Below are 24823 nucleotides of genomic sequence, written 5' to 3'. Positions count from 1 at the left end.
AATTACTGGAAATTCAAACAGTGCAGTTTAAACAGCAATGGGATAAATATTCATGCATAAATGTTTGCTATAGCTCTGATCTTACCTCGAGATAAATTTCTAAAAGAATTATTGAGTCTAAGACCAATAGTGTAAACTTAACCTTGCAAAGCACTTGAGCATCCATTAGCATGTTTAATCCTTACCACACAACTGTGAAGTGAACAGAGCAGGGTTTTGTCGATGGAAATATGCACGGTATACTGCACCAGCACTTTTTAAAGATACATACTTGTGCAAATCAAGACTCAGCTGATGTTTGGGAGATGAGCTCATAAGCTAATGTGTGGGCTGACCTGAGCTCCTTGACTGGCCAATGGGAAACAGGTTGCCTTTTTACCTCTCACAGTAATGAGTGCTGGGAAACATTAAGCTTTTCTTACTCCTCCTCCTCTTCCTTCCCCCCACCCCCCGCCCCCCCCCCCCCCCCGCCCGCCTCCCAACCCCCATTGCTCTCTTTCTCCTCCCTCCCTTTGGAAAGCAGGAAGGTGAAGAATTTTGGGGCACATGGGGAAGAAGGACTGCAAGTTCAGAGAGAGAACTTGACCTGTACTGTACAAGCTGGCTGCAGAGCCATTTTTACAGAGCCCAGCTTTCTGACACCCAGAGGGAGATCCTCCAGGAAGGGTCAGGGACCTTTCCTCTAGCCCTCACCACCTTCCTTGAGCTTGTAGCCCAAGTAAGGCAGTTGCTGAGAAGGAGCTGGGTCTTATCCTGCCTTAAACAAATGACTTCTCTGAAATTCTGTTTTTCTATCTGGAAAATAGAATCTTCAATAGCACAGAGCAGTTGTGAAGATTTTAGCATGGTAGGTGCTCAGTCAATGCTAGTTTCTCCTTTTCTGGTGGACTCTGTATAAACAATAGACTTCTTCAGGGTGGTTGGTCCCCCAAATTCATTTTTGAAATTTGAATTAGTTTTTTAGCCTGTCTCCCCAGTACGGGCTCTGTATGCAGCCCTGGAGCCCTGGGAATGTGGCTGCTTCAACCTCTCAAAGCTGTCCTGTGTCCCTGGGACCCTGGAAAGCTCCCCAAAAAACAGAGGCCCCCAGGGACCTTGGGTAGAAGCAGCTCTGGACAGACCAAATTCAAGGACATAACTGCCTCAGGGCCAGGAAAGGGCACAGCCTTCGAATGAGTTCCTCAGGGTCACAGAATTGCTGTATGACAGCACTGGGAGGGACCTCCAGAAGGCATGTATGCCAACCCCATTCTTCCTATTTTACAGCAGGGGAAACTGAGGCCCAGATTTGTTAAAAAGTGGGACTTGGTCAAGGATATGTTGTTACTGCCAAGACGTACCTACCTGTTACCCAGCCCTGGATTAAGAAAAACTAGTATTATTGAGAACCTACTCTGTGTCAGGCTCAGTATCTGTACCCAAGAGGCATGCTATCATCATCGTTATCCCTGTTTTGCAAACGGGGAAACGAAGGCTGAGTAACTTGTACGAGGGTGTAGGATTTGAACTCAGGACTGGAACTGAAGATAGGCTTTTCCCATCGTGCCAAGTAGCCCCTAGGCTGGCCCAAAGGGGTGCTCAGACCAGAGACAAAGGGCACCCTCTCTCCCAACACATACCCATGCTGCTGAGGCTCTGTTGGTGGAGAAGTCCTTGGGAGCCGCCCTCCCTACCAGCAGGTGGCCCCTGCCTCACATACCTGTTGGATGCCTTCTTATTGGGCCCCTCCAGGTCATGCTTTCGGCCCAGGTAGCCCTCCATCTGCACACTGTACCCGTGGTCCCGCTGGGCTGGCAGCGTTGTAGGTTCGTCACCCTCGCTCAGAGGCGTGTCCAGGACTTTATAGAGAGGCTCGGTGGTGGGCCTCTCATCCCCACTGGATTTCTCCTCCTGTGGCCCTGGAGGGGGTGGCGGCTGCAGGTCCTGAGGCCACTGCCTCTCTTCTTCCCCCTGCTCAGGGTCATATGGGAGGAGCACACCTTGCTGGGGGTTCAGACCCAGGGGTGGCTACTCAGCAGGATTGGGAAGTCTGAGGTCCCCTCCTGACCTTGCTTCCTTACTGCTGTGTGCCTCCTGGTTTTCCCTTGACTTGCTGAGCCACCTGGTCTGCTTCTCTTAGACCCCGCCCATGCCTCTGGTTCCATTCCCACTCCCTCACCTTTCAACATAGTGACAGGAGGTTCTTAGAATGAGCTGAGGGGCCTAGGTGATGATTTCACTGCTGGGGGTTTCCAATGCAGCTGGCAAAGCCCTGGATCACTGCTGGCTCCAGGCCCCCCACCCCTGCTTCAGCAGGGGTGCTCCGACTCCAACTGAGTTGTATATAGGCTCTGGCAAGATTGCATAAGAAAGGTGCTATTCAACTGGAGCGTTGAATGGGAACTCTGCTGGTACCTGCTCTGGCTAAGGCCCCAGAGCTAAGGGGTCAGGCCCTCAGTCCCCCTACCACCTTACAAAGGGAGAACCTAGATCCTCCCAGGTCAAGGTGCAGGACCAACTGGCCCTGCTCCCAGCACTGGACAGGGATTTGTTGCGAGTAGGGCAGTGCTTCCTAACCCTGGTTGCCTTCTACAGTCCCCAACTTCAACAAAATACACCCTGGAGTGGGGTCAGCACATTGGTATTTCTGAATAAGCTTTTCATGCTCTCTAATGAGCAGCTGAAGTGGAGAATCCCCAGGTTAGGAGCCATCGCCCCAGGGAAAAGCTGTGGCTTTCACCTCTCTGCACTTCCCTTTGCAGGGTGGGGTGCTCCTGCCCCTACCCAGCCCAACGAGGGGCCTCCACGCCCAGGAGAAGGGGAGCCGACCTATACCAACGCAGAGGCATTGGTGATCTGCCTTTGTGCCCTGTTGCAGAAGAGGGGAGGATGGATGAGGGTAGCAGGGGGGCAGCCAGCCTCTCCCTGCCAGGTAGGGCACAGAGGAGTGTGTGCCAAATGGGCACCAATGCAGGCAGCCTAGCTTGAGCCATCTGGCTAGGACCCTGTCTCCAAGGCCTGACTATTGGAGACCTTACAGCACCAGGTGGGAAGGGTCCTATGCCACGTCTGGATGCCTGAAGGACCAAGGACATCACCCAGGAGGATCAGAACCTCCCCACGCAGTAGAGACTGCCCCCTTTTCTACTCCCTACTTCTTGCCCCACAACTGAAGGTGGAGGCCTGGAGGAGCCAGAGAAGAGCAGAGACCCTGTGCTCCCCATTGTGGGTCCTTTAGACCACGGATCAAACCTGAAATAGAGAAATGGAGGATGAGAGAATGTGGACACTACCCTGGATAGCAGATTGAAGGTTTAAACTGAAACAGACTGGGTAGGCTTTTCAGCAGATGGAAGTGACCAAGGACTGCCTGAGATGGTACGAAGGAATGGAAGGAGAGGCTCAATGGAGAGGTCTGAGGCAGTGATTGGAGGAAGGGTAAAGCTGGTCATGTTTGTATTCCATCAAATTAGGACGGTCCAATAAATAGTTTTAACTTGGCGGTCCAGTAAGATCTCATTTAAAGAAAGGATAACATGACTGAAAAGTTTGAAAACCACTAACCTAGTCTACTGCCTTCAATCTACAAGGAAATCTATTCTCAGAGAGGTTAAGTGACTTACCCAAGGTCACACAGCTAACAGGTATCAAAAGAGCATGCACTCCAGAATTAGAAAACCTGAGTTGTTATCACATTGTTAGGTCTTTCATCTTTTCCTTAGAGCCCCTTGAGCGCTGTGACTGGTTCACACTCCTCTTTACACATCTGCAGTACTTGTATGTTCAAGTGTCTGCAGTGAGCTAGCACTGGCCACAGGGATTTAGAGGCCTCAAAGCACTGCCTGGGTCATCTAGCAGGGTAGAAGGGCAAAGTTGGCAGGGATGAGCCTGGGAGCCTGGGTTTGGGCTTTTTCTTTGGACTCAATCAAGCCAACCTCTGACTTGGGTATAAAGGTTGAGAGGCGGATTATTAATGCAGAAGGTAAAGCCTCTTTCCACCCCCTACCTCTCCATCTGGCTGCACTGCTCTCCTTCATCCTGGGCCAGAGTGTTCCCTGCACCTGCCATGGGGTGTCAGAGAAGACCCTCTGCCACGTTTGCCTCTCAGCCTCTACCCTCCTAGGACTGGTTTTACTAGGCACCGTCCACATATTCTTCCTATACTTACATTCTCTTAACATTTCTGAACTGTCTCTGAAAAAACAAAAAAAAAAGGCAGATTTTTCCAGGACTGCCTCCCAACTTAATCTCAACCTTTCTTCTGCTTCCTCCTAATGAGTGCCTGACCCACATCCCCTAGCAGGTACGTACAGAGGACCTGGCCTGTGTGATCAAAAGTTAAACGGCCAGGTTACGGGTTTTAGAAAATGGGAGTTGCCAATGTATGCAAACATTTCTTCTGTGCCCTTGACTATTCATGTGGAATAGACTGCCCTGAAGGCCAAGGCTGAGAAGGAGTTGAGGGTGAGGGTGAGGGGTAGAAGTGTCTGGCGGCTGCTGGCTGCCTCCCAGGCTCAGAGCTGGCGGCCCTGCTCTTCTGGGCTAAGGAAGGAGCCACAGATGAGAAAGATGGGGCATGGTTTTGGCCAGAGGGACCTTCCTTTCCCAGGCTCCAGGAGGAAATCTTCGTGCTGTCTTCTAAAAGGAAGTTGGGGAAGGGAGGGAACTGTCGTCCTGCTGCTGCCCCCCAAAACCGTGCCATACTTTCATATGGAGATTCTGCCTTGCCCTACAGGGGAGGGGCTGTGGCCCAGAGCCGGCTACTTGTGTGGCTGTAGGGAGAGGCAGGTTCTGCCGAAGGGCCCTGGAGAGATGGTCTAAGAGTCCCTTCTGTCCTCTGTGTTGTAAGGTGGAAAGCCTGCTGCTTCAGCCCTTAGATCACAAGGAAGATGCACAGATTATAGCTACAGTGCTGAGGGTGCCTAGCCTGGAGACACCACCCACCGGAGCTGGGGGCACTCAAAGAGGGGGACTGGAGGAAATTCTAGGTGTCAGGCTGGAGCAGCTGGTAGTCTAGACTTTAAGTGGAGGTGACAGCCTGCAGGAGAATGGGCCAAGGTGGGGGCTGGGATATAGGAGGGTGCTGCCTGTAGCATGGAGGTTTGGGGAACAGGTGGGTGAAGCAGGGGCATCTGAGAGGAGGGCGTGTGAGCCGGCTGCTGGGATCATGAGGTCAGAGGAGGGCAGGGGGCAGGCAGCATTGGCTGCTGGTAGGGGACATCAGGGGAGGAAAGGCACAGGCAGGAGAGGCTTTTAGGATGTCTGAGGATTGCAGTCAAACAGGGAGAGGCCCGGGTTCCTGACGGGCAGGAAATGGCCGCCTTTTCAGGGTCTTTTCAGCTTGACTTTTTAGCATATTGCCTTCCTAGGAAGCTGGCTTGGGCAGGGGAAGTAGGCAGAGCCTTGAGGGTCTTCTCCACAAGGAGGATCAAGAATAGGAGAAGAAGGGGGCAAGATGGGTGCATTTCTGCTCTGGACTAAAGGAGATGGAGGTGTGCTTCCATGCCCGGACGGGGATGTAGAAGACAGCAGACAGACAACCAAGACTCCAGTCCCCGGGAGAAAAATAACCTGGCCTGTGACCCCAGGGTGTTTTGGAGTTTCTAGAAGATGCTCAGTGAGCCCAGATGTATTAACAAGCAAGGAAACGCAAGTGAGGGGGCTTGTCCCTAAAGGAGATACTGATAAGCGAGAACCAGGGTGTGAGGGTGCACCCAGGAAGAGGCCATTCCTCCTTGTGGTGCGATCGTCTTGCCTGCTGATCTCATGGCAGGGACTCAGCCCAGTGTGTATACGTAGGCGTATCTAGGGAGAGATGCTCCAGGAAGGCTGGTTTGGGAGGGCTCTGGCAATGGGTGTTAGAATTCACATGGAGGATGCTTCATTTAAGAAGATGAAGGACTGTAGTGAGGAACAGACAAAAAATGAAGACTGGAAATAATCTACTAGGTGCCACATGTTCTACCTACATTCTCTCTTCCGATCCTCACAGTCTGAGGCAGGTATCATCCCTATCCCTATTTTACAGATTCGGAAAAGTGGGGTCAGGGAGGAGTAACTTGTTCAGCCACACATCTAGTGAGTGAGGAGTTGAAGCAGAGCTGTCTGGTCCCTTCCTCCTATGGAATCCTGCTGCAGAAGGGGCGGGGTACTGTTGCTCCAGAGGAGAGCACCCAATGTGGTTCCTGCTCTACATTTGTAAGACGAGTCAGAAAACACCTGAACGGGCCAGAAGAGGGGCTTGGTGCTGGACGACACCTACTGCTGGATGCCTTAGGCAACCAAGTCGTGCTTCAACTGGGGTGGAGGGAAGCTGGCCACTTCTGCAGCCGAGAATTGCACTCTCCCCCAGTGTCTGATGTCTGGATGCTTGTCCTCTGGGTAAGGGGTGGGAAGGACTGTGGGCAGGCAGGTTGGGAAGACTGTTCAGAAGACAGCTGTTTGCAGGAGAAGAAAAAGATTGTTGAGTTGAGAGCAGCCAAAGAAATCAAGAGATGGGAACTCAGGGCGAGCAGAGACAAATGCCTCCAGAGGGAAGGCAGGAGCAGCTGGGGTGGAGAGATGGGATGACCCATCAGTCCATCTGAGATGACAACTGGGAAACCAGAGAAGATGACAGGAGGAGCCACCAGGTGAAGTGAGGGGAAAGGAGAGGGGAGTGTGCAGGGTCCCCTCAAACAGGGAGGGGAGGACCTGGTCCACCGCCCTCGTGGATGGGAGGCTTCCTTGGGAGCGGTCTTCACCATTCCTACCACCGGCTCTTCCGGACCTGCCCTGGAGAAGCTGGTGGCTCCTCCATCCTGCTGTGATTTGGAAAGACTAGAGTTAGAAGATGCCCACACCCCCTTCCCCCTCCAGATCTTATGCCCAGTGGTCAAGTTGGCAGCTTCAAACTCCTTTTCTGAGATGCCTCCAATGTTAACGGAGTTCGTCCTGAGTCCATCAGTATCTGGGATGCTCTGAAACACAGCTTGGAAGGAAGAATGCAGAGGCAGCCTTTGGAGCAGCCAGGCCAGGAAGATCACATGTGGCCAAGCATGGAAAGCTGGGCACACCCAGTGGTGGACACAGGTCCAGAAAGAGCCTGGAGTATCAGGGTGCAGTGCCAGACTGTAGGCAGACCCCTCCCCGCCGCCCCCCACACCCACTGATTCAGGCATCCTGGGGAGACAGGGCCACGCCCAGGTTTAGGGGAAAACAGACCTTTCCAGGTCCCTTCTGCTCATTAGGAACAAATAGGATTCGCACAGGCTGAAAAATGCCTGAAGCAGCAAGCAGTTCCTTTGGGCCTCACGGGGCGGGGAGAAAGGACTGGAACACTTGCTCGGGCAAGAAGAGACACAGCTGCTCCACACATCCCCACATCCCTTCCATCCAAGGACGTGGAACCTCTGGTTGCTGATTACAGCTTCAGGCTGCCTGCCAGGAGGGCTGTTCTGAGGAGAGCCTGGGGGGTGGGTGGTGGGGGTAGGGGCGACAGCTGCTGGAGCCAGCCAGGCACCTTCTGAAAGGTATGCCCGCTCAGCTCCTGGGGCACGTCCCTCCCATTTCCAAGCGCTGGTTACTGCCCTCAAGCTGCGGCAACCTCTGAAATTCTGGAAGGGAGAGGCGAGGGACCTAGACTCCCCACATTTACCCCTAATGAGATGCCCGTCCTCTCCCAGGCAGCCAGCTGCAGGCAGTCTTGGAAGGTCATGGTAAGAGTGACGTCTGTGAGCTGCACTTGGGTAAGAATCTTTCCTGACAACCTGATGAAGGGACCTGATAATGACCAGCACCCAGCAGTTGCTTTCCAGAGTAGCCTCAAGTTCCAGAGGCTGACAGGGCATGACCACGTGGTGAACACTGAAGACTGCCTCTTTCTTGTTGTCACAGCCCCTCAGAGCACCAGTACCTCTCAGGGATGCCATTCACATTGTCACAGCTGTCCCGTTGGGAGAATTCCTCAAGCAGGCCCCAATTCCCACCCCAAAGCCAAGAACTGGATGCCATGCACAGAAGACATCCCAGCACTGTTGGCTGGGACCTTTAAGCCTGGAGTGATCTGAAATGACCTGGATCCTCTGCAGTACCATTTTCCCCCGTGAAATCAATCACAACTTTCAACAATCAACACCTCCCTGCAGATGCACTGGGGATTCTGAGGCACCCAGGGCCTGGGAGATGAGAATGCTTAGCAAGAACCCCAGGCCCTTCCCACAGCCACCCCCAGGATGAAGGGACACATACAGGCAGGGGGTACTGGGGTGACAGTGCCAGGCACTGAGAGGAAGGGGAACGCTCAGCCTGCTGCCAGGCCCCCATCCAGTGCCCCGGGGCCATCTTCAGGGCATAGACTTTGGCAGGAGCTGAGGCCCAACCCTGCCTCTCTTTCCCAAGCCAAGGACAAAGGCAAACACCCCAGCCCTTTGCCTCTTCTTTCCCATCCAGCCTCATACCAGCTAGCACCTGACAAGCTAACAGGCTCCTTAGAACTAAGGATGGGACCAGAGGAAAGTGGGGAAACCCATCTCTCCCAGCCCCTCCCTTTATTTTACTGTTGATATACAGGAACGTTCTGGACTTTCTGCAATCCCAAAGAGGGCTTTATAAGGGTGAGGAGACCCAGGACGATTAGGTGGTTTGTATAAAATCATACAGGAAGGTTCTAGCAGCATTAAGGACTAGAACCCAATGTCCTGACTTCCACTCCAGAAGTTTTGGCTTTTGTGCTACCTTATTTTTTTCTGCTTGGCCTCACGCACACACTTACATACTTACCTGTATGAAAGGACCAGTTTTTTTTACCAGAACGTGCTCTGATGTGGAAAGGTGGTGAGGGAGGCAATCAATTGTACAATGATGTATTTGAGGAAAAGACGGACGTGGAATGCACTCCAGTCCGTGTGTGTCTGCGTGTGCTTTTGCAAACACCTGGAAAGGGGGGGTACCGAGCTGGGGCCTGCAGGGTGGCCACCCGTGGTGTGTAGCAGGTGTCTGGTCCACTCCCATCTGTTCCCCCAAGCAGGAAGCCAGCATGCACTAGTGATGGGTTTCACATAAAGCAGCACCACATGGATCGATTCTACAGGGCACCCACACCAGACCACACACATGGGACAGCGTGAGAGCCACCCTAACCCAGGCCCGGCCGGGGAGAAGGCTCAGCACACTGCCAGCCCTTCCTGGGAGAGGCCAGTGGTTTCTGAAAAAGTGTCCCAGCCTGCGTGGGACCCATTTTCCTCTCTCATATCAAAGACCGACTGGGTATCACACCCTCCCTTGGAGTTTTGTAGATCCTCATAAAACCCAACAAAGGGCTCAGAAAGGAGAAGCGGCAGGAAATTTGTTTCCATGAGGCCTCAGGCCTGGTATTCACTTGATTTGCCATCTGGATTCTTCCTGTAGCAAACACAGGCATCCTCCCATTTGACGGAGTGGCTGGCTCTTGGGAAGGGTCTCAGATGTGGGTTCGTTCCCACCTTCCAGAGATACTCAGGTCCAAGCAGGTTTTATTCCCCCAAACCCAGGGACATTCAGGTGTTGGATGGAGGCAGCTCTGACGCACACGTAATTACATTTGCACAGACGTACATGACACGGACAATGGAGTTGCTCAGGTGGCCACAAAGGAGCCCGCAGACCGGGGACACCACTGCACGTAAAGACACACAGGGACGCACAGCCGAAGCACAGGAGGTGCCGGACAGTCCCAGCCCCAGTGTCCACAGTTCGGGCAGCCCTCAAGTTCTCTCTCCTTCCGGCGGGGGCTGTTTCAGGCAAAAGGGGCTGGGACCAAGTCCGCCAGAGATCCCACATGCGGTGATGGGAGCTTCAGAGGGCACTTCTGGGAAGGACCCTCCACTGGGAGCCCAGGAATGCCCTCTGCTGGACATGAAGGGCTGGTGCAGCTCAGAAAGGGACTCCGGCCAGGCTGGAGGCAGCAGAGGGAGCTCAGAGTGTGGAAGAGTGTGTGAGTGTGAGTGTGTGTGGCTCTCAGGGGTGTGAGAAGGACTGACAGACCTGACAGGGATTTTGCACAGGAAATAACCACTGTATGTGCATTTTTCTGGGGTGGTGCACGTATCAGAAATTTTCACCTAGAATGCCAATTTCCCTTAAAGGTTCAGGCAAGCTTAACCGGGCAACTAGAGAGGTGGGGTACATGCATTGGTGAGCCATGCAAGGCACGTGCCGAAGTCTTGTCTTCTTCTCAGCCGCTCCCCAGGGCATTTCTCCAAAACCTAGGTTACAGCCTTACCCGGCTCCCTGTACACACACCCTGGGTCTTTTCAGCTTATGGACCTATTCCTTCCTGAAGACATGTGCCCCAAGCCTCCAGCAGCTGGTTTGTCTTGGACCCTCCCAACACCTCCGCCAGCCAGGACTCTGATGCACCTTACTTTCCTACAAGTTTGGGGGACTGGCCCTGTGACCCAGAAGCCCTGGTGCTCTCCTTCACTCCTGCACAGCTCCTTGAAGTCTGTTCCTGCTTCAGAGCCAGCTCCATATCCAAACTCACTGACTCACAGGCATCAGGCCTGGGAGCAGCAAAAGGAAGGAGGCTCTGTGTAGGAGGGAGGGATCTGCTAGAGGGTGGCTGTCCCCGCTCCACTGCCCTAAATGTCTGTGGCTGGCGCAGGCGGGATCAGATGGTCTATTTGTGCATGTGTGTGAGAGAGACAGAGAGAGAGAGAGAGAGAGAGAGAGAGAGAGAGAGAGAGAGAGTGTGTGTGTGTGTGTGTGTGTGTGTGTGTTCAGGGCCTACTGTGTGAAGGATGGACTGAGAGGGAAAATGGGAAAAAGAATGATGTGTAAAAATAAACCTTCCCTGGATAAACTGTTTCTCCTAATGTAGATGGTGACGTATTTATACAATAAAATTTATTAGACTAGATAATACCAAACTAATAGAGTCGTATGAGTGGGCGGGCATGTCAGTTTCTTCTGGGTTGAAGGAAGGAGGCCAATTATTCTAGAGATTAAGGAAACCTAAGTTAAAAAGGAAGACTGATCTGAAGGAGGAGTCTGGAAGGCTGGGTGGTGTGCGCCTGTCCTCGCCTTCTGCCTCGGCTGAGCCTAGTAGGGATGAGCAGGTTCTGGCAGCAATGACTCCCAGGAACCAGACAAACCAGACAGGAAACTGACCGGGGACGTTCTCTCGGTGGCTGCGCGATGCGGACCTCGGGGAGCCTCCCCTGCTGTCTCGCCTTCCTCCTCTTGAGGCCTAGAGAGGACACAGCCCCTCTTTAGAAACCACCTCCCTGAGGCCGATGCCTACCCCCAAGGCACACACATCAGCTATCTCCTGGTCCAGGCCTCCTGGCAACAGGCACTTAGCAAGGAGCTGCTTAATCTGAAGAGTTATGGCAGATACTTCAGAAATGGACATGGTCGTGCACAAAATGGCCTCTCAGGCACGTGTGCAGGTGGTGCCCAGAGCAGGGGAGGTGATTCTTCAGCAGCCACTGCTCTCTACCCATTTCTGCCTGTACCCCTAGATTCGAGGGAAACAAAAGCTCCTCTCTGCCTTTAAGCTACAGACACTCCAGATTTCTCTGGCTAGTGGCCCAGGTGTGAGAGGTCACATGTGCACTGTTAAAACATCAGGGGGCCTGTTTCTGATTACAAAAGTACCCTCCCTCTCCCTTCCCACCCATCCTCCTTGGCAGAGTGCTCCTGCTGGGTCTACCGCCTGGCCCTCGCCATACTTACCCAGGCTCCTCCTCAGGTCTCTCTGGGGTCTGGCGTTCTTTTAGCTCAAGCTAGGGGAAGAAAAAGGCCCAGAGTATCAGAGCAGTCACAGAGAAGAGCTTGCCGTTAGAACAACTTTCTCTACAGATGGCTCCCAATACACCTGGTGTTTGTTCCTTTTGAAAATACTTACCCCTTTTGCCTTTCACATTCAAAAGTACTTTCTACCTCTCCCATTTCCTTCCCACTCTCCCCCTTGCCAAGCCTCTTACACTGTCCATGGGTGCCTAATAATGGGCTCAGAGTTCTTGACTTGAGATAACCACCCCCCCCAGGCGTGGCTGCTGAGAGCCTCCCAGCGCCCGTTCCCAGCTCACCGTAGTGGGCTTCTCCAGGGCCGCAAAGCGCTCGGCCCAGCTGGCTGTGGATTTCTCAAAGGCTTCATGCCTCTTGATAAGCTTTTCCACACTATCCACCGTGTGTCCAAAGTCCCGGCTGGCCAGGTAGGGCTCCTGGGCGATCAACCACGCTTCGGCCACAGAGGCGTCCCTCGAGAACTGGCACACTTCCAGTACTGCCACGGGGAACAAGCCACAGATACCCCCACAGGACCCAGGGGCCTGTTAGCACCCAATGGGGGGCTGCTCAGCAGACAGGGAGCTAGCGGTCAGGCAGGAGGCCCGCACGGGTGCCGGTGAATTACGCGGACACCCTGCTCCGTGGTGACCTGCGCCAGAAACCACTCTATCCCCACGCCACACCAGGCCCCTTCCTCATCTCTACCCAGAGTTACATTTGAAAAACACGTTAATCAGAACTCGAATTTGAAAACAAAATGTAATTTAGAGGTCTCCTCTTGAGGAGCAGCCTTTTGCCCTGAACACCCTCTCTTCCCAGCCCGCGGCTATCTCACATAATCACGCACAAGCAGCCATGGGCCCTGTAGGCCTTCCTGGCTTGTGTGTGGCTCCTCCCTGAGTGGCAGGGTTTTCCACCTCTCCTGTCTCCAGCTGAGGAGGACAGAGCTCTTTATGTGCCTGACACGCCTCAGATCAAATATGCAGGAAGCTCTAGAGCCTTACCCCATGACCACCCCCCACCCCCAGATCACAGCTCTACAGGGACACCAGCCTGGCACGAGGTGGCAGCATCTTCCCAGCTCAGGTTCTGCCCAGACCTGGGCGAGCCCGAGGGCGAGCAGGGAGAAGGCATGCTGGCTGGTGAGAGGTGGGCTTCCAGCAGCCTGTCCACACAGGTCTGTATGGACCCCAGAACCTTGCAGATGAGTGGTGCTGCGGGGGGTGGGGGCTCATCTCCAGGCAGTGAAAGTCACCCCTCCATGCCCCTACTTCAGCAGGCATCTGCACCCCCCCCCCCCCCCAGGTTCTGGGTCCCAGAGGTACTCACACATGCGGAGCCGCTCCCAGCGGGCCTCCCACCTCTCGTTCATCTCCTTCCTCCTGTAGAGCACCTGCTTCAGTTTCTCACTGATCTGGGGGAAGGAAGGGAGAATCACTCAGGCTTTGGGAAACCTTTCCCCTGTCTGGGATGGTATGCAAATGGATCCTGCAAAGCATGCTGGGTTTGGTCACATGGATCTGACTTCAAGTCTGGCCCTGCCACTTGCCAGCTGTGCAACCCTGGGCAAGTTACTTAACCTCTCTGAGGCACATGTGCCTCACCCTAGGAAATGGGTGTTGCCAATCCCACGTGTGTGCATGTCATGGTTGGTTAGGCGGGTTGTGAGACTGCTCTCCACTACTAAGCTGCCAATCTTGGATGGGTTTGGTGAGGCTCTAATCCCTGGGCCTGCACACAGCCCTGATGCTCCATGAGTGAAAGAAAGAGGAGTCTCCTCAGAGAAACCATGGCCCCCAGCACCTTCCCCAGGAAGCTGTCTGGCCCAGCAAGAGTGAGGGCAAGGACACGGAGGGGCTCATCTTCACTCCACTGTCCCTCTCACCTCCTCCGAGGCCTGGTGCTGCCTCTGCAGCAGGGACTCGCCCAGCTCCAGGCAGGCGCTAAAGTTCTTGCTCCGGGTTTCAATCTCTGCCTTGATGCCCTGGTGATACTTCATGAGCAGCTCCACCGAGGAGACGTCCCTGGGGAAGGGGGGAGGGTCAGGAATCGAGGAGGGAGTTTGGGGGAAGAAGGAGACTCTGGGTGACTCTGGCCTGCCTGATGCCAAGTCCTGACTGGAGAGGGCCACCCCCTGCCTGCCTGAGAGTCTGAACACACTTCCTCCTCTCTCTCTGGGCAGCCCAGCCCCAGCAGGAACACTGATGCCCTGGTGTCTGCCGTTGGTCAGTTGGCAGGGGATAGGCGGGGGATTTGGGAACCCCCAAAGAAGCCTGAGAACATTATTTGACAACAAAAAGGAATAAAGTACCGACACATCCTACAACATGGATGAACCTTAGAAAGATTGTGCCAGGTGAAAGAAGCCAATCATGAAAGACCACATAATGTAGAATTCCTTTTCTATGAGCAGTCTAGTATAGGCAAATCTAGAGAGACAGAAAGCAGATTCGTGGTCGCCAGGGGCTGGGGGAGGAGGAAATCATGGGGTGATGACTACTAAAGAGTACAGGGTCTCTTTTAGGGGTGATGAAAATCTTCTAAACTTGGATTGCGGTGATGGTTGCAAAAAAAACCCCTGGATGGGGCACTTTAAAAGGCTGAATTATATGGTATGTGAGTTACTTCAGGGTAACAATGTTAAATATAAAGGCTTGGCCATCAGGATGGGCACCCTAGGACACAGGGACAGAGGTGGGCTGGTGACCATTGCCTTTCATGGACAATGAGCTCCTTCCTGAGCTCCCCAGCCCAGCACTGGGAGGAAGAGTGCACAGTCTCGGACCTGCCCAGCTTCGGGTACGTGAAGTGCTTATTTTCACTGACAGCTGTGGTCCTCGCCCTGCCGTCAGATCTGAATGGCAGAGGTCTTTCTCGCCACTCTCAGGGCTCCCTTCACTCTGAAGTGCTTGGTCCCCCCCCCACTAGAAGCTGAGCCACTCAGTTTCTGCCCAGGCCCAGCCTCAGGTGCCCCCACAGTCCAGGACTGTCTCTCCAAGGAGGAGTAGTGCCCTGAGGGCAGCACACTGGTCCGCCAGCCTCTGGGACCAAGTGGCTGAGGAGAGGGGCTGCCTTGAGGACGTCCCCCTTACCTGGGCCTCTCTTGGGTCTCGATCTGCCGGATGATGCCCTCCATCCAGGAGAGGAGGTCTCGGACCATGCTCAAGAAGCGGAATTTGTCTGCCGTGTCCACCAGCTGGGTACGGCGTCCCGCGCAGGCGTCGAGCAGTGCTTGCCACGCAGCAGACACCTCCTGCTCCTTGTTCTGGATGGCATCTGCTTTTTCCCCAGCGTATGCTGTCTGCAGGCGGGTGGCCACGTCCTGGAACTGCTGTACCTGTGGTCGGGTGAAATTGGACGTTGTTCGCCAGAAAGACGTGTCTTGGGCCTCTGATGGGCAAGGGCAAGGGATCTGTCTCCTCCTGGTCTCCCTCCCCAGGGCTCTTCTAGAAGGCAAGATCTTCAGCCTCCCACCAACACTGGGGGAAAAGGCACCTTGTTTTGGCCTCTATGGACCCATGCTATCCCTGGGGCTTTGAGGAGGATACAGGAGTGGAAGGGACCCTATGCCCTTTGATCTCCCTAGAATTAATGGGAGTAACTATGTGCCAGGCACTGTTCTAAACATTTTCTTATTTATTACTTTCTTAATCTTTACAACCATCCCATGAAAGAGGTACTATTGTGATCCCTGGTTTCAAGACGAGGAAACTGAGGCACAGGGAGGCTTGGTGACTGGCCTGAGGTCATTCACACTAGAAGAGGGGTGCAGACTGGGGGTATGCTCCTGAGTTCCTGTTCTTAACCACTCAACATGCTGCCTCTCTGAGGAAGGGGCTGTACCGGACCCCCTGTCTAAGGCCAGTCCCAGCACAATGAAGCCTTATTCCTGAGACTTCAGCAAGCTGTGCCCACCTCAGGGGCTCTGGCATCCACAAGGCACAAGAGCCTCATGACAGACCCCACCTCCAGCTGGACAAATTCCTGGGAGGTCCTCTCTTGGGTGAACCAGGGCCCAACCGGCCTTGGCATCCCATCCCTGAACCCTGATGGGTGGGTGCAGGATTCCACAGCTAGCCTCTCTCCCAGTCTCTCTGGAAGGCCGCCGAGGCCCCGGCATTAAGATCCTTTGCTCTCACCCTTTCGATCACATCAAGTTCTGTGGAGCCCTATGGACCTTCAGAGGTGTCTTGGAGGCCTTCCAGTGATGGGAAGAGGGGGTCTAAGCAGATCTTGGGGTCCCTCCAGCTCCCATATAGAAAGACCAAACAGTCTGGTGGCTGAGGGCATGGTGTGTATAGCCAGACTGCCAGGATCTGAATCTTGGCTCCACTGTTGATCTATGTGTTCCCAGCCAACTTGTTCACTCTCTCTATGCCTTGCTTTCCTCATCTATAAAATGCAGATAATGTTAGAAGCTACTTCAGGGGGTGGCAATGAGGATTCAGTGCCTAAATAGATTGCTTATACCCATACCTGGTGCTAGAAAAGGAACATACATATATGTTCGCTCGTAACACTGTTATACGACCAGAGAAAGAACATTTTAAGATATGTTTTGCGTTGGGCTTTTCTGAAGATTCAGTTTGAAGAACTACTTCTGAAGCTAAGGAATGTCTGAAAGCCGCAGCTCCCTGCCTTTCTGCCCCGAGCTGTTGCCTTTCTTAGGAGGTGAAATTTCCTGGTGTCCATTCTAGAGGTTTCACCTCTAGAAGCCAGAGAGGCCTCGACGCCCCCGGGGGCCTGGTCATGGGAAAGATGTGAAAGGCAGGTCCCTGGAGCCTGCAGGTGGGCAGCAGGGGACAGAAGGCACCTGCAAGCCCAGCATCTGCAGCTCCCGCTCAAAGGCAGTGTGCACCCGGTGGAACGACTCGGCAGTGCTGGCGTCCAGCCCCACGTCCTCGGGCAGCTCACGGTGCTTCTCATCGATGAGGCCCAGGATCTCGGCGCCCGTGTAGAAGTAGCGGTGCAGGTCATGGGAGGCGGCCAGCAGCTGCATGCGCGTGTCGATGAGCTCTAGCAGGTCCGCCCACATCTCGTTCAGCCCATCCTTCCACTCGGCGATGGTGGCCGCTTCGCTGTGGCCTGCGTCGATGAGCCGCTCGATGATCATGTTCACGTTGTCCACCCGTTCCTGCCCAATCGCCCCAGTCTCCCGGGCAAAGTCCCGGAACTTGTCCCGGAGCAGCTGGACACGGGGTAAACAGAAACGTGGTTATGGGGCCCAGGGGTGGGGTGGTGTCATCACCCCAGCTGCAGACTTTCTTGAGTGGCAGCCAGAGCACCTGGAGCCACAGTCCCACACCTGCCCAGGGCAGCCTGAGTCCACAGTGGTGTCTGCATCTCCGGGTAGCAGTGTGTGCACGTGCGTGCGTGCGTGCGCGCCCGGAGTGACCGCTCCTGCTACTATGGCATTCGAGGAAGACAGAGAAAGCAGTTGTGAGTACTCACAGTGACATGGTCGAAGTCTTGCCCCATTTCAAGGGAAGAGGCCATCCGCTCCTTTTCCGTAATCCACTGCTCCAAGTCATCCGCCTCCCTCTTCAGCTGGAACAGGTGGTACATGTTCTCCAGCTTCCGCCTGCGCTCCTCCGCCATGTCCTTCAGCCCTGCATACTGCTTGTCCACCTTCCCCTGAAGCCGGATGATCTGTTCCCTGGAATTCAACATAAGACGGCACTCAGAGATGGAGGCAGAGAGCCCAGAGCAGCTAGTGCAGGGGAGCTGATGTACTCCTCCCACCTGTGGCAGGGATACATGGGGAGGGAAGGCAGGGGAAATGACAGCAGCGTTCCCCGGGGAAGTGCTGGGGAGAAAAAAAGAACCATCCCTGAGCCCAGAATGCCTCAAGGTGCCTCCCACCATTATCCATCACCCAGGGAAGCTTAGAGAGACAAAAAAGAAGCCCCTCCATATTCCTCCAAGGAGGCTGAAGGAGCAGCACTGTGAGCGGGCTCCAGCGCCAGCAGGGAGGGGCCTGTGGTCCCAGGCGCTCAACCCCTGGGGCTCCCCTGAGAGATGCTGCGGTGGATGCTGAAACCCCACAGTGGTGTATGCCCTGTGGGCAGCTGAGGACAGGGCTGAGCCCGGGGTGGGAGGTGCAGCCTGAGGTGTGCAACCCAGTGGGCCCCCATCTGTGCAGAACCAACTAGATGGGTGTCGGTTTTCTACCTTCATGCCCACACAATGATTTTGCTGAGACACTGTGAGATCCTGAAGTATCCTCTGGACCACAAAGAGAAAAGCGAAGTTACTCTTCAGTGTCTCTTAGCATAATCTAACTCTACGAAAGATTAGGCCTCTTGGTTCACCAAGAGGGGAGTTTTGCTATTGCATTTTCTGATCTTTTTGCAAATCAGGCTTTTAGTTGGCCCCGTTTGAAGCTACTCACACAAAACCGAAACATGAAATGGAATTGGGCCAATCAGCAGTTTTCTCAAACCCACAGTTTCCATGAAAACTGTTGCTATTTTCCCCAAAACTGTTGCTATTTTCCCACTTGGACCCGCAGGGATCCCGGTTGGTGGGGCCCCGGCCAAGTCGCTCTTGGTGCACACGCACCCCTCAGGGTGGCCTGCAGACAGCAGGCTCTGGGCCCTGGAGGCCAGCTGCTTGATGTTCCTCCCGTACTCCTCCACCGTGTGTTGCTGCCTCAGATGCCGCTTCAGCATCACGATGGCGCCCTCTTCATCCTAGGAGGCAGCGGCTGTCAGGGCACCTGCTCAGGGAGGTGCTCGAGACTGGGGGGGAGGGGGGGTAGCCAGGCTCACGGGACCCTCCCCCCCCCCAGACACACACAAAGAAAACTGTGCATGATTCCTTCCTGTGATTCCTTTCCCACGACATCCTACCTTCCTCTTGGTTCTTTTCTGACTCCTACCCTCCCAGGCCCAGCTCCACCCTTCTGACCCCAGGAGAACTTGCTTAGATATCCCGCACACCTCATCTCCCATCCCTCCCGTGGCAGTCCATCAGTAAAGAATCCATGGCATGAGAAAGGTGAGGAAATCTTGGGTTAGGTCAAATCTAAGTTGGCAGACAGGGCACCTGACTGCAGTGTGTATGCTGTAGCGGGTATCCTCACACAGCCGGACGTACCAGGTGTGACTGCCCCCCGACTGCCCCAGCCTGACCCCCCCCAGCCCGGGCCGACCTTTGGGGTCTCGTCGGAGATGATGTAGAGCTCCTGCTCACTGATCCAGGCCTCGGCCTCGCCTGCGTCCAAGTAGTACTGCTGTGCCTCGCTGGCGTCCCGCAGGCGCTGCAGCCTCCCGGCCGCTGCCTCCCGCAGGGTGTCCCACAAACCCTGCAGGCGCCCCAAGCGCTCCTCGATGTCCTGGCAGTCGACCTCCGCCACCTCCACCAGCCGCTGCCCTCTCTGCAGCACGTCCTCCACCCGTGGCGCATGGCCCAGGATCTCATTCTGCAGGGTCTGTGGGCGGAGGGGAAGGGCTCAGAGGCGGGGCTCTCCAGCCACAAAGGGGGGCCAGGCTTGCACTCTGGCACCTTCGCGGGCAGGCTCCTGCACGGAAAAGCTAGTGCCGAGCAGGTGGTGGCCGTAAAAACTGCCCCTGACCACGTGCCAGGCGCGGCGCTAGGCACCACCCAGCACCCTCCGCCCGCCGTCAGAGAGGAGCACGGAGGGCAGTGAGGAGCCGCTAGGTAACATGTGGGCAAAGAGTGGCAGCGCGGCATTTGAACGTGGCCCTCTCTGCTCCCTGTGTCTCAGCAGAGCTTGCTTCTTAGCTGTACTTGTTGGAGGAAAGGAAAATAATTTTTAAATGGCCTTGATATCTTATTTTAGCATCTCTGGCTCCATGTACAACAGTTGACAGTTACTCCTTGTTCAGATTTTAGGATTTGGGCTCCCCGCCTCCCCATTTCCATGCCTCAAATCTTTTGTGAACTTTGTATTATTTCCTGTTTAAGCATTTAGCCACCAAAATAGCATTCTCCTCTCATTCTGGTGTCTAGGTCACCTTTTTCCTTAGGGGGCCATGACCCACGTGGGACTTACTTTCTGGGTCCTGGAGCCCCAAGCCTACTTGTTTCTTGTGTGTGGGCTCTCGGCTCCTTACACCTCCTCTCCTCCCTTTGTACAATTTGCCTGTGGCCTTTAAAACCACCCAGAGGGCGGGGGCAAGAGCTGTACACACAAGTAGTGCAGTGACTGTCAGCATTTAAAATCTACAGACCCAGCACTATCCACAAGTCACCCAACTTGCTGAAATGCCTTTTTACCCTTTCGACCCGAAATCTCAATTCTGACAATTTTTTGTGGTCCGTCTAATTGAATTCAAACAACCCATGGTGTCAGCTCCGTGTGCCTCTTTACTATTCCTGAGATCTTACGACCTCTGCAAGGGATCCTACAAGGTATTTCGCTCCCTCTTTTTAAGCAATTCCTTTATCGGCTCCCATGCGGTGTGCTCACTTATGATGTAGTCTTCGTACCTCACGTGACCAACATGTATTTATTATTTCCTGGGTACAAGGCCTTGTTCCAGGTTCTAGGGACAGCCTGGGAACAAGATAAATAAAACCCCTGCCCTCATAAAGCTTACGCTGTTGTAGAGGGAATAGAAGGTGAGCATGCAAATAAGTGAATAAATGTGGATAATGGGTACCATGAGGAAAATACTGCAATGAGATGAACAATGTCTACTGATGCGTGCTGATGGCTACCTGAGCTCGGGGTGTCAGAAAGGGCCTTCCTGAGGAGATGGCATGAGTTACGAGAAGGAGGCAACCTCACAAAGACTTGGGGCGTGAGTGTTGCCGGCAAGACGGAAGAGTGAGTGTGAAGTCCCTGGGGTGGAAGCAAGCCTGCACTATCTGTAGGCCAGAGACAGGGCCAGGAAAGCTACAATACTGTGATAAGGAGGGCCAAAGTGATGAGAGGTGACTTTAGAGGAAGGCAGGGGCCAGATCAGGTGGGACAGTGGTTCTTAACCCTGGTTGCACATTGAATAATCTGGGAAGACATACAGAGTCAGGGCCCTATCCCCAGAGACCTTAATTAATTTATCTGACACAGGAACTGGGCATTCTTAGGTTTCAAAGTTCCCTCAGGTGATTCTCATGTGCAGCCAAAGTTGAGAACCATTCATACCTTGCAGGATTTGTTCTAGTTGCAATGGACAGCCATTAGAGCAGTGGTTCTCAAAGTGGGATCCCAGACCCATGGCATCATTATCACCCAGGATCTTGATAGATATGCAAATTATGAGGCTCTACTCCCAGAGTCTGAATCAGTAGACCTGAGGTGGATCCCAGTCAACTGTGTTTTAACAAGCCCTCTAGGGGAGTCTGATGCACACTGAACTTTGAGAACCACTGCAATAGAGGGAGTGATGAAAGGAGATTTAAGCCTTAGCGAGTCTAGTCTAAAGTCGTCTTTACTAGGGCAGCCATGATCTTCCAGGAGACTACCTTTCCCTTCTTGATTAGGGGAACCCCATCCATATTTGTCTTGCTCTTTTCCTGAAATAGCAACCTTCATCCAGGGGAGTTCAGAGTCTTTTGGCAATAACACCAAGGTTAGACAGAGTCAAAATCTTTAGTGTTGCAGGGAGCGATGTTGGCTCATTTTACAATTGAGGAAACTGAGGCCCCAAGAATACACTCTTCTGCCAGTGTCCTTCTTTTAAATGGAGGTTGTGACGTTAATTGAATCCCCATCTACTACTTTCTGGCCCAAGTCCCTCCCTGTGCCCACTGGAGGCTTTATGACTAGGTTGTGTCAACTGGAAGCAAAGGGTCTGAGAGTTTTCAGACACCTCTTTGAGTGTAAATCAGACCCCTGCACAGCAGCTGGGCTCTGTGAGCAGATGTCAGCTGCTATTGTTTGGAGGAAGTACTATCTGTCCTGACCTTTCTTCCCCAAGGAGCTGTGATACTGACTGGCATTCTGGGACACACTGCTCTTCTCTGGGATAAGTTCCCAGGCTCTCATTGCTCTTGGCTGTGGCTGCCCCCACTCCCTGACCCAGAGAGGAGACCGGGCAGCAGGGGCAACTCTCTGCCCAAGAGTAGGGTCTGTGGCCAGCTCATCTGGACACAGAGACACCCTGAGCCCATGCAGCTGTATCCTCTTGGAAGATACAAGAGCATACTTGTATTCCTGACATAGGAGGAAATATGGCATCTGCTCACTTCCAGGAGTCTCACCAGGGCCACAGAAGTAACTAGGGTCATCAGGCTTAAGAAAGAGCAAAACAGCAAGTGGATGTTGTTCCAAAGGTTCAGATACCAAGTTTAGTGGCTTCCTAATGGGGTTTGAGCCCCACAAATATTCTCATGTGTTGGGAGAAATGGGTCCTACTTACCCTGAGGGCCAGGCTTAGCCCTGGAAGAGGGGCAAGTCATTATTGAGAAAGAAATCAGGAACTATGGGCTTCCTTTCAGGGAGGCCATGGGATACAGAAGCCGTAAAGCACAACAAACCCTGGGCCAGGGCTTCTGGGTCCTGCACTCACGTATGCTCTGATGGGTCTAAATGCCCCCAAATCCTTAAACATCTGGACATCCCCTGACCAGCCCGGCTCTGCTATGGACTTCCCAGAATTCTCTCTGCCATCACCAAAGTTTCTCTTTTTATGGGGTCTGTGAGCCTCATCGCTACCAACGAGAATAATAATCTGCTGTTGCTGGCTTTCTGCATGTCAAGGCTGGGAGTTCCTCCCTGGGAAGGGCAGGGGCAGGGAGGAGGTGGTGGGGGTGGGGGTGGGGACACTAACCAGGTGAAGCAGGACTCACCTGATTCTTCTTCATGAACAGCTGTACAGTTTGTAGATTCGTGCCATAGTCTGCTGACTGGGCCAGAGGCAGCCTCTCTTCCACCCACAGCTGTAGAGACCAGAAGGCAGGGGCAGCTGATGATGGTCATGGTCAACTTTTCCCCACACACTCACCTGGGTCAGACAGAGCTCTTTCCTGCTGTGTCTCCCCGGTTCTTCCCAACGCCCCATGAGGATTTTGCCCCCATTTTATAGATGGGGACAGTTTGATATTATGAGGTTCCAAATGACTTGCTCCTGGTCACACACGGGGCAGGTAACATAGCTGGATTTGAACCCAAGTCTGTCTGCCCCGAAGTCCATAACTGAGTTACCATTCAAAAAGCATTGGTCGAAGGCCTGGGTGGCTCAGTCAGTTAAGCATCCAACTCTTGATCTCGGCTCAGGTCATGATCTCACAGCTTGTGGGATCGAGTCCTGCATTGGGCCCTGTGCTGACAGCATGGAGCCTGCTTGGGCTTCTCTCTCTGTCCCTTCCCCTCATGCTCTCTCTCTCAAAAATAAACATTAAAAAAACCCTTAAAAAAAAAAGCACTGGTTTTACCATCATATTTAATGCAATAATCACATTGGCTTTCTGAGATAAGGAGATGAGGGGACCAGAAATCTTTAAAAACTCCCTAGGGCTGCAGCCAGACATCCTGCCTCTAGGGGGGGTCTGTACCCACTCACCGTCTCATCCTCTAAGTCCCGGCTGATCTGCAGCTTGGCTCGGGATGACTCCAGCTGCTTCTTCCTCCTCTCCAGGGGCTCCAGGAGGTCCAGGAACCGCTTCTCGATGCTCACGTCTGTGTCTTCTGCCTCATCTCCCAGTGAGGGCACCTGGGCAAGCAGCTCCCCCAGCTCCTCCTTCCGCACATTCACTTGGTCCTCCACACGCTGGGGCATAAGGGGACAGTGTCAGTACCAACCTTGGCACCTGGATAGTCCCTCATCCTCATCATCATCCGTATCCCATTCATCTTTAAAGGCCCCACCTCCCCCAGGAAGTCTCCCTGGGTGTCCCCACTCATCCTTCCTGCCTCATAAGTGCCTGTCCTATACTTGTGGTGCATGCTTTTATTAACCCCGGATCCCTGTCTTCACTACAAAGGGGTAGGAGATGGGTTATGAACCAGGAGACATTTTTGCTTGATAAAGGCAAGCCCACCTAAGAGGAACAGGAGTACTTACTTTCAGGTTGCACATTTGCTTCCTAAGATCTCCTATTCCAACACTCCCAGTCTACAACCCACTCACGTGCCTTCAGCTTAGCCAGCATCCGGTTGACACTGGTCAGGTCCTTGCCAGGGTCATCGGACCGCAGCTGGTCCTCCATAGCACTGATCCACTTGTTGAGGTCGGCGTGGGTCTGTGAGCGCAGGTAGGAGTTCCTGGCAGCTGAGAGGTGCTGGGTCCTCTCCTGTGTGGCGGCCTGAAGTTCATCCCAGAGCCGGTGCAAATCTTCCAGCCTCTGGGACACCAGGGCCAAATAATGAGGCTTCTCCTCCATCAGCTGTTTTCCTTCCTGTGGGGGAAACAGGAGGGCTCACCCTTTGAGGCCAGGCAGCCTCGGAACAGCCCTGCTCCAAGTGGTTGCCAGGGGTTAACTGAGGTCAGGGAGGCAAAGAATCTGCCTGGAACTCAGGTGAGGCTCATCTTTGAGGTGAGGCTCATCTCAAAGATGAGCCCCCCCCCCCCCCCCCCCGAGTTATTTTCAGGAGAAGGTGTGACAGGGAGGGGTATGTCTGGAGCAAAGGACTCAGGGAGATTGTAGTATGGGGAGTTGCAGACCAGGATCAACTGATGCTAAATTATTTTTTAATTAAAAAAGATTCAAGATCCATCCAGGTACAAGCAGCATGGAAAGGACTCTACTCTCTCTTGATGGTTTTCCCAGAGGCTATGCACTGCTAACCTTTGTGATATGTTTCAGTTACTGAGTGTGTCTTACCTGGTTTTCACCTGAATAAATGTACCCTTTTAGGTGAGTACAGTATAATATGACATAGGCCTAGAAATAGATGTTGCTAATAATAGCCAATAGTTACTGTATGCCCAGTAAGTGCTAAGGGCTATTCTAAGTGCTTTAATGCTCACCATCCCTTGGCTAGGTATTGTTATTACCCTCATTTTTCAGATGAAGAAACTGAGGCCCAGAGAGGTTGAGGAGTTGGACAGTCTGGCTTGGAGCCTGCACCTTCAACCACAATGACTTCTTCCTACTTTTTCCTGGACAGCCACAGTAGGGAGGAGTAAATGCAACTGATTCTCAGATCTACCACCAGCTACCTTTTGACTTGGGCCCTTGGGCA

The 24823-nt window shown here is 53.6% G+C and overlaps 1 protein-coding gene across 2 annotated transcripts in view; it reads right to left on the bottom strand.

Annotated features, from left to right (window-relative positions):
* Positions 1–24823, bottom strand: part of SPTB (spectrin beta, erythrocytic) — a 128741-nt gene that overhangs the window by 4242 nt on the left and 99676 nt on the right. For both annotated transcript variants that reach the window (XR_015252304.1, XM_086709531.1), the window contains exons 20-33: positions 23773–24036; positions 23202–23408; positions 22489–22578; positions 18884–19162; positions 18292–18422; positions 17182–17386; positions 16544–16918; positions 14823–15067; positions 13616–13754; positions 13060–13144; positions 12030–12226; positions 11674–11723; positions 11107–11185; positions 1700–1950 (exon numbers count right to left, since the gene is read on the bottom strand). Coding sequence is in view for 1 of the 2 variants with exons in the window: in XM_086709531.1 (XP_086565657.1) it covers positions 1700–1950; positions 11107–11185; positions 11674–11723; positions 12030–12226; positions 13060–13144; positions 13616–13754; positions 14823–15067; positions 16544–16918; positions 17182–17386; positions 18292–18422; positions 18884–19162; positions 22489–22578; positions 23202–23408; positions 23773–24036 (2597 nt within the window). In the remaining variant the exon portion in view is untranslated. The remainder of the gene's footprint in view (positions 1–1699; positions 1951–11106; positions 11186–11673; positions 11724–12029; positions 12227–13059; positions 13145–13615; positions 13755–14822; positions 15068–16543; positions 16919–17181; positions 17387–18291; positions 18423–18883; positions 19163–22488; positions 22579–23201; positions 23409–23772; positions 24037–24823) is intronic.

Source organism: Puma concolor, chromosome B3, assembly GCF_028749965.1.
Source record: "Puma concolor isolate L17-30 chromosome B3, mPumCon1.1.hap2, whole genome shotgun sequence".
Lineage (NCBI taxonomy): Eukaryota > Metazoa > Chordata > Mammalia > Carnivora > Felidae > Puma > Puma concolor.
Note: the sequence above shows the minus strand (reverse complement) of the source record. Positions and strands in the feature narration are given on the sequence as shown.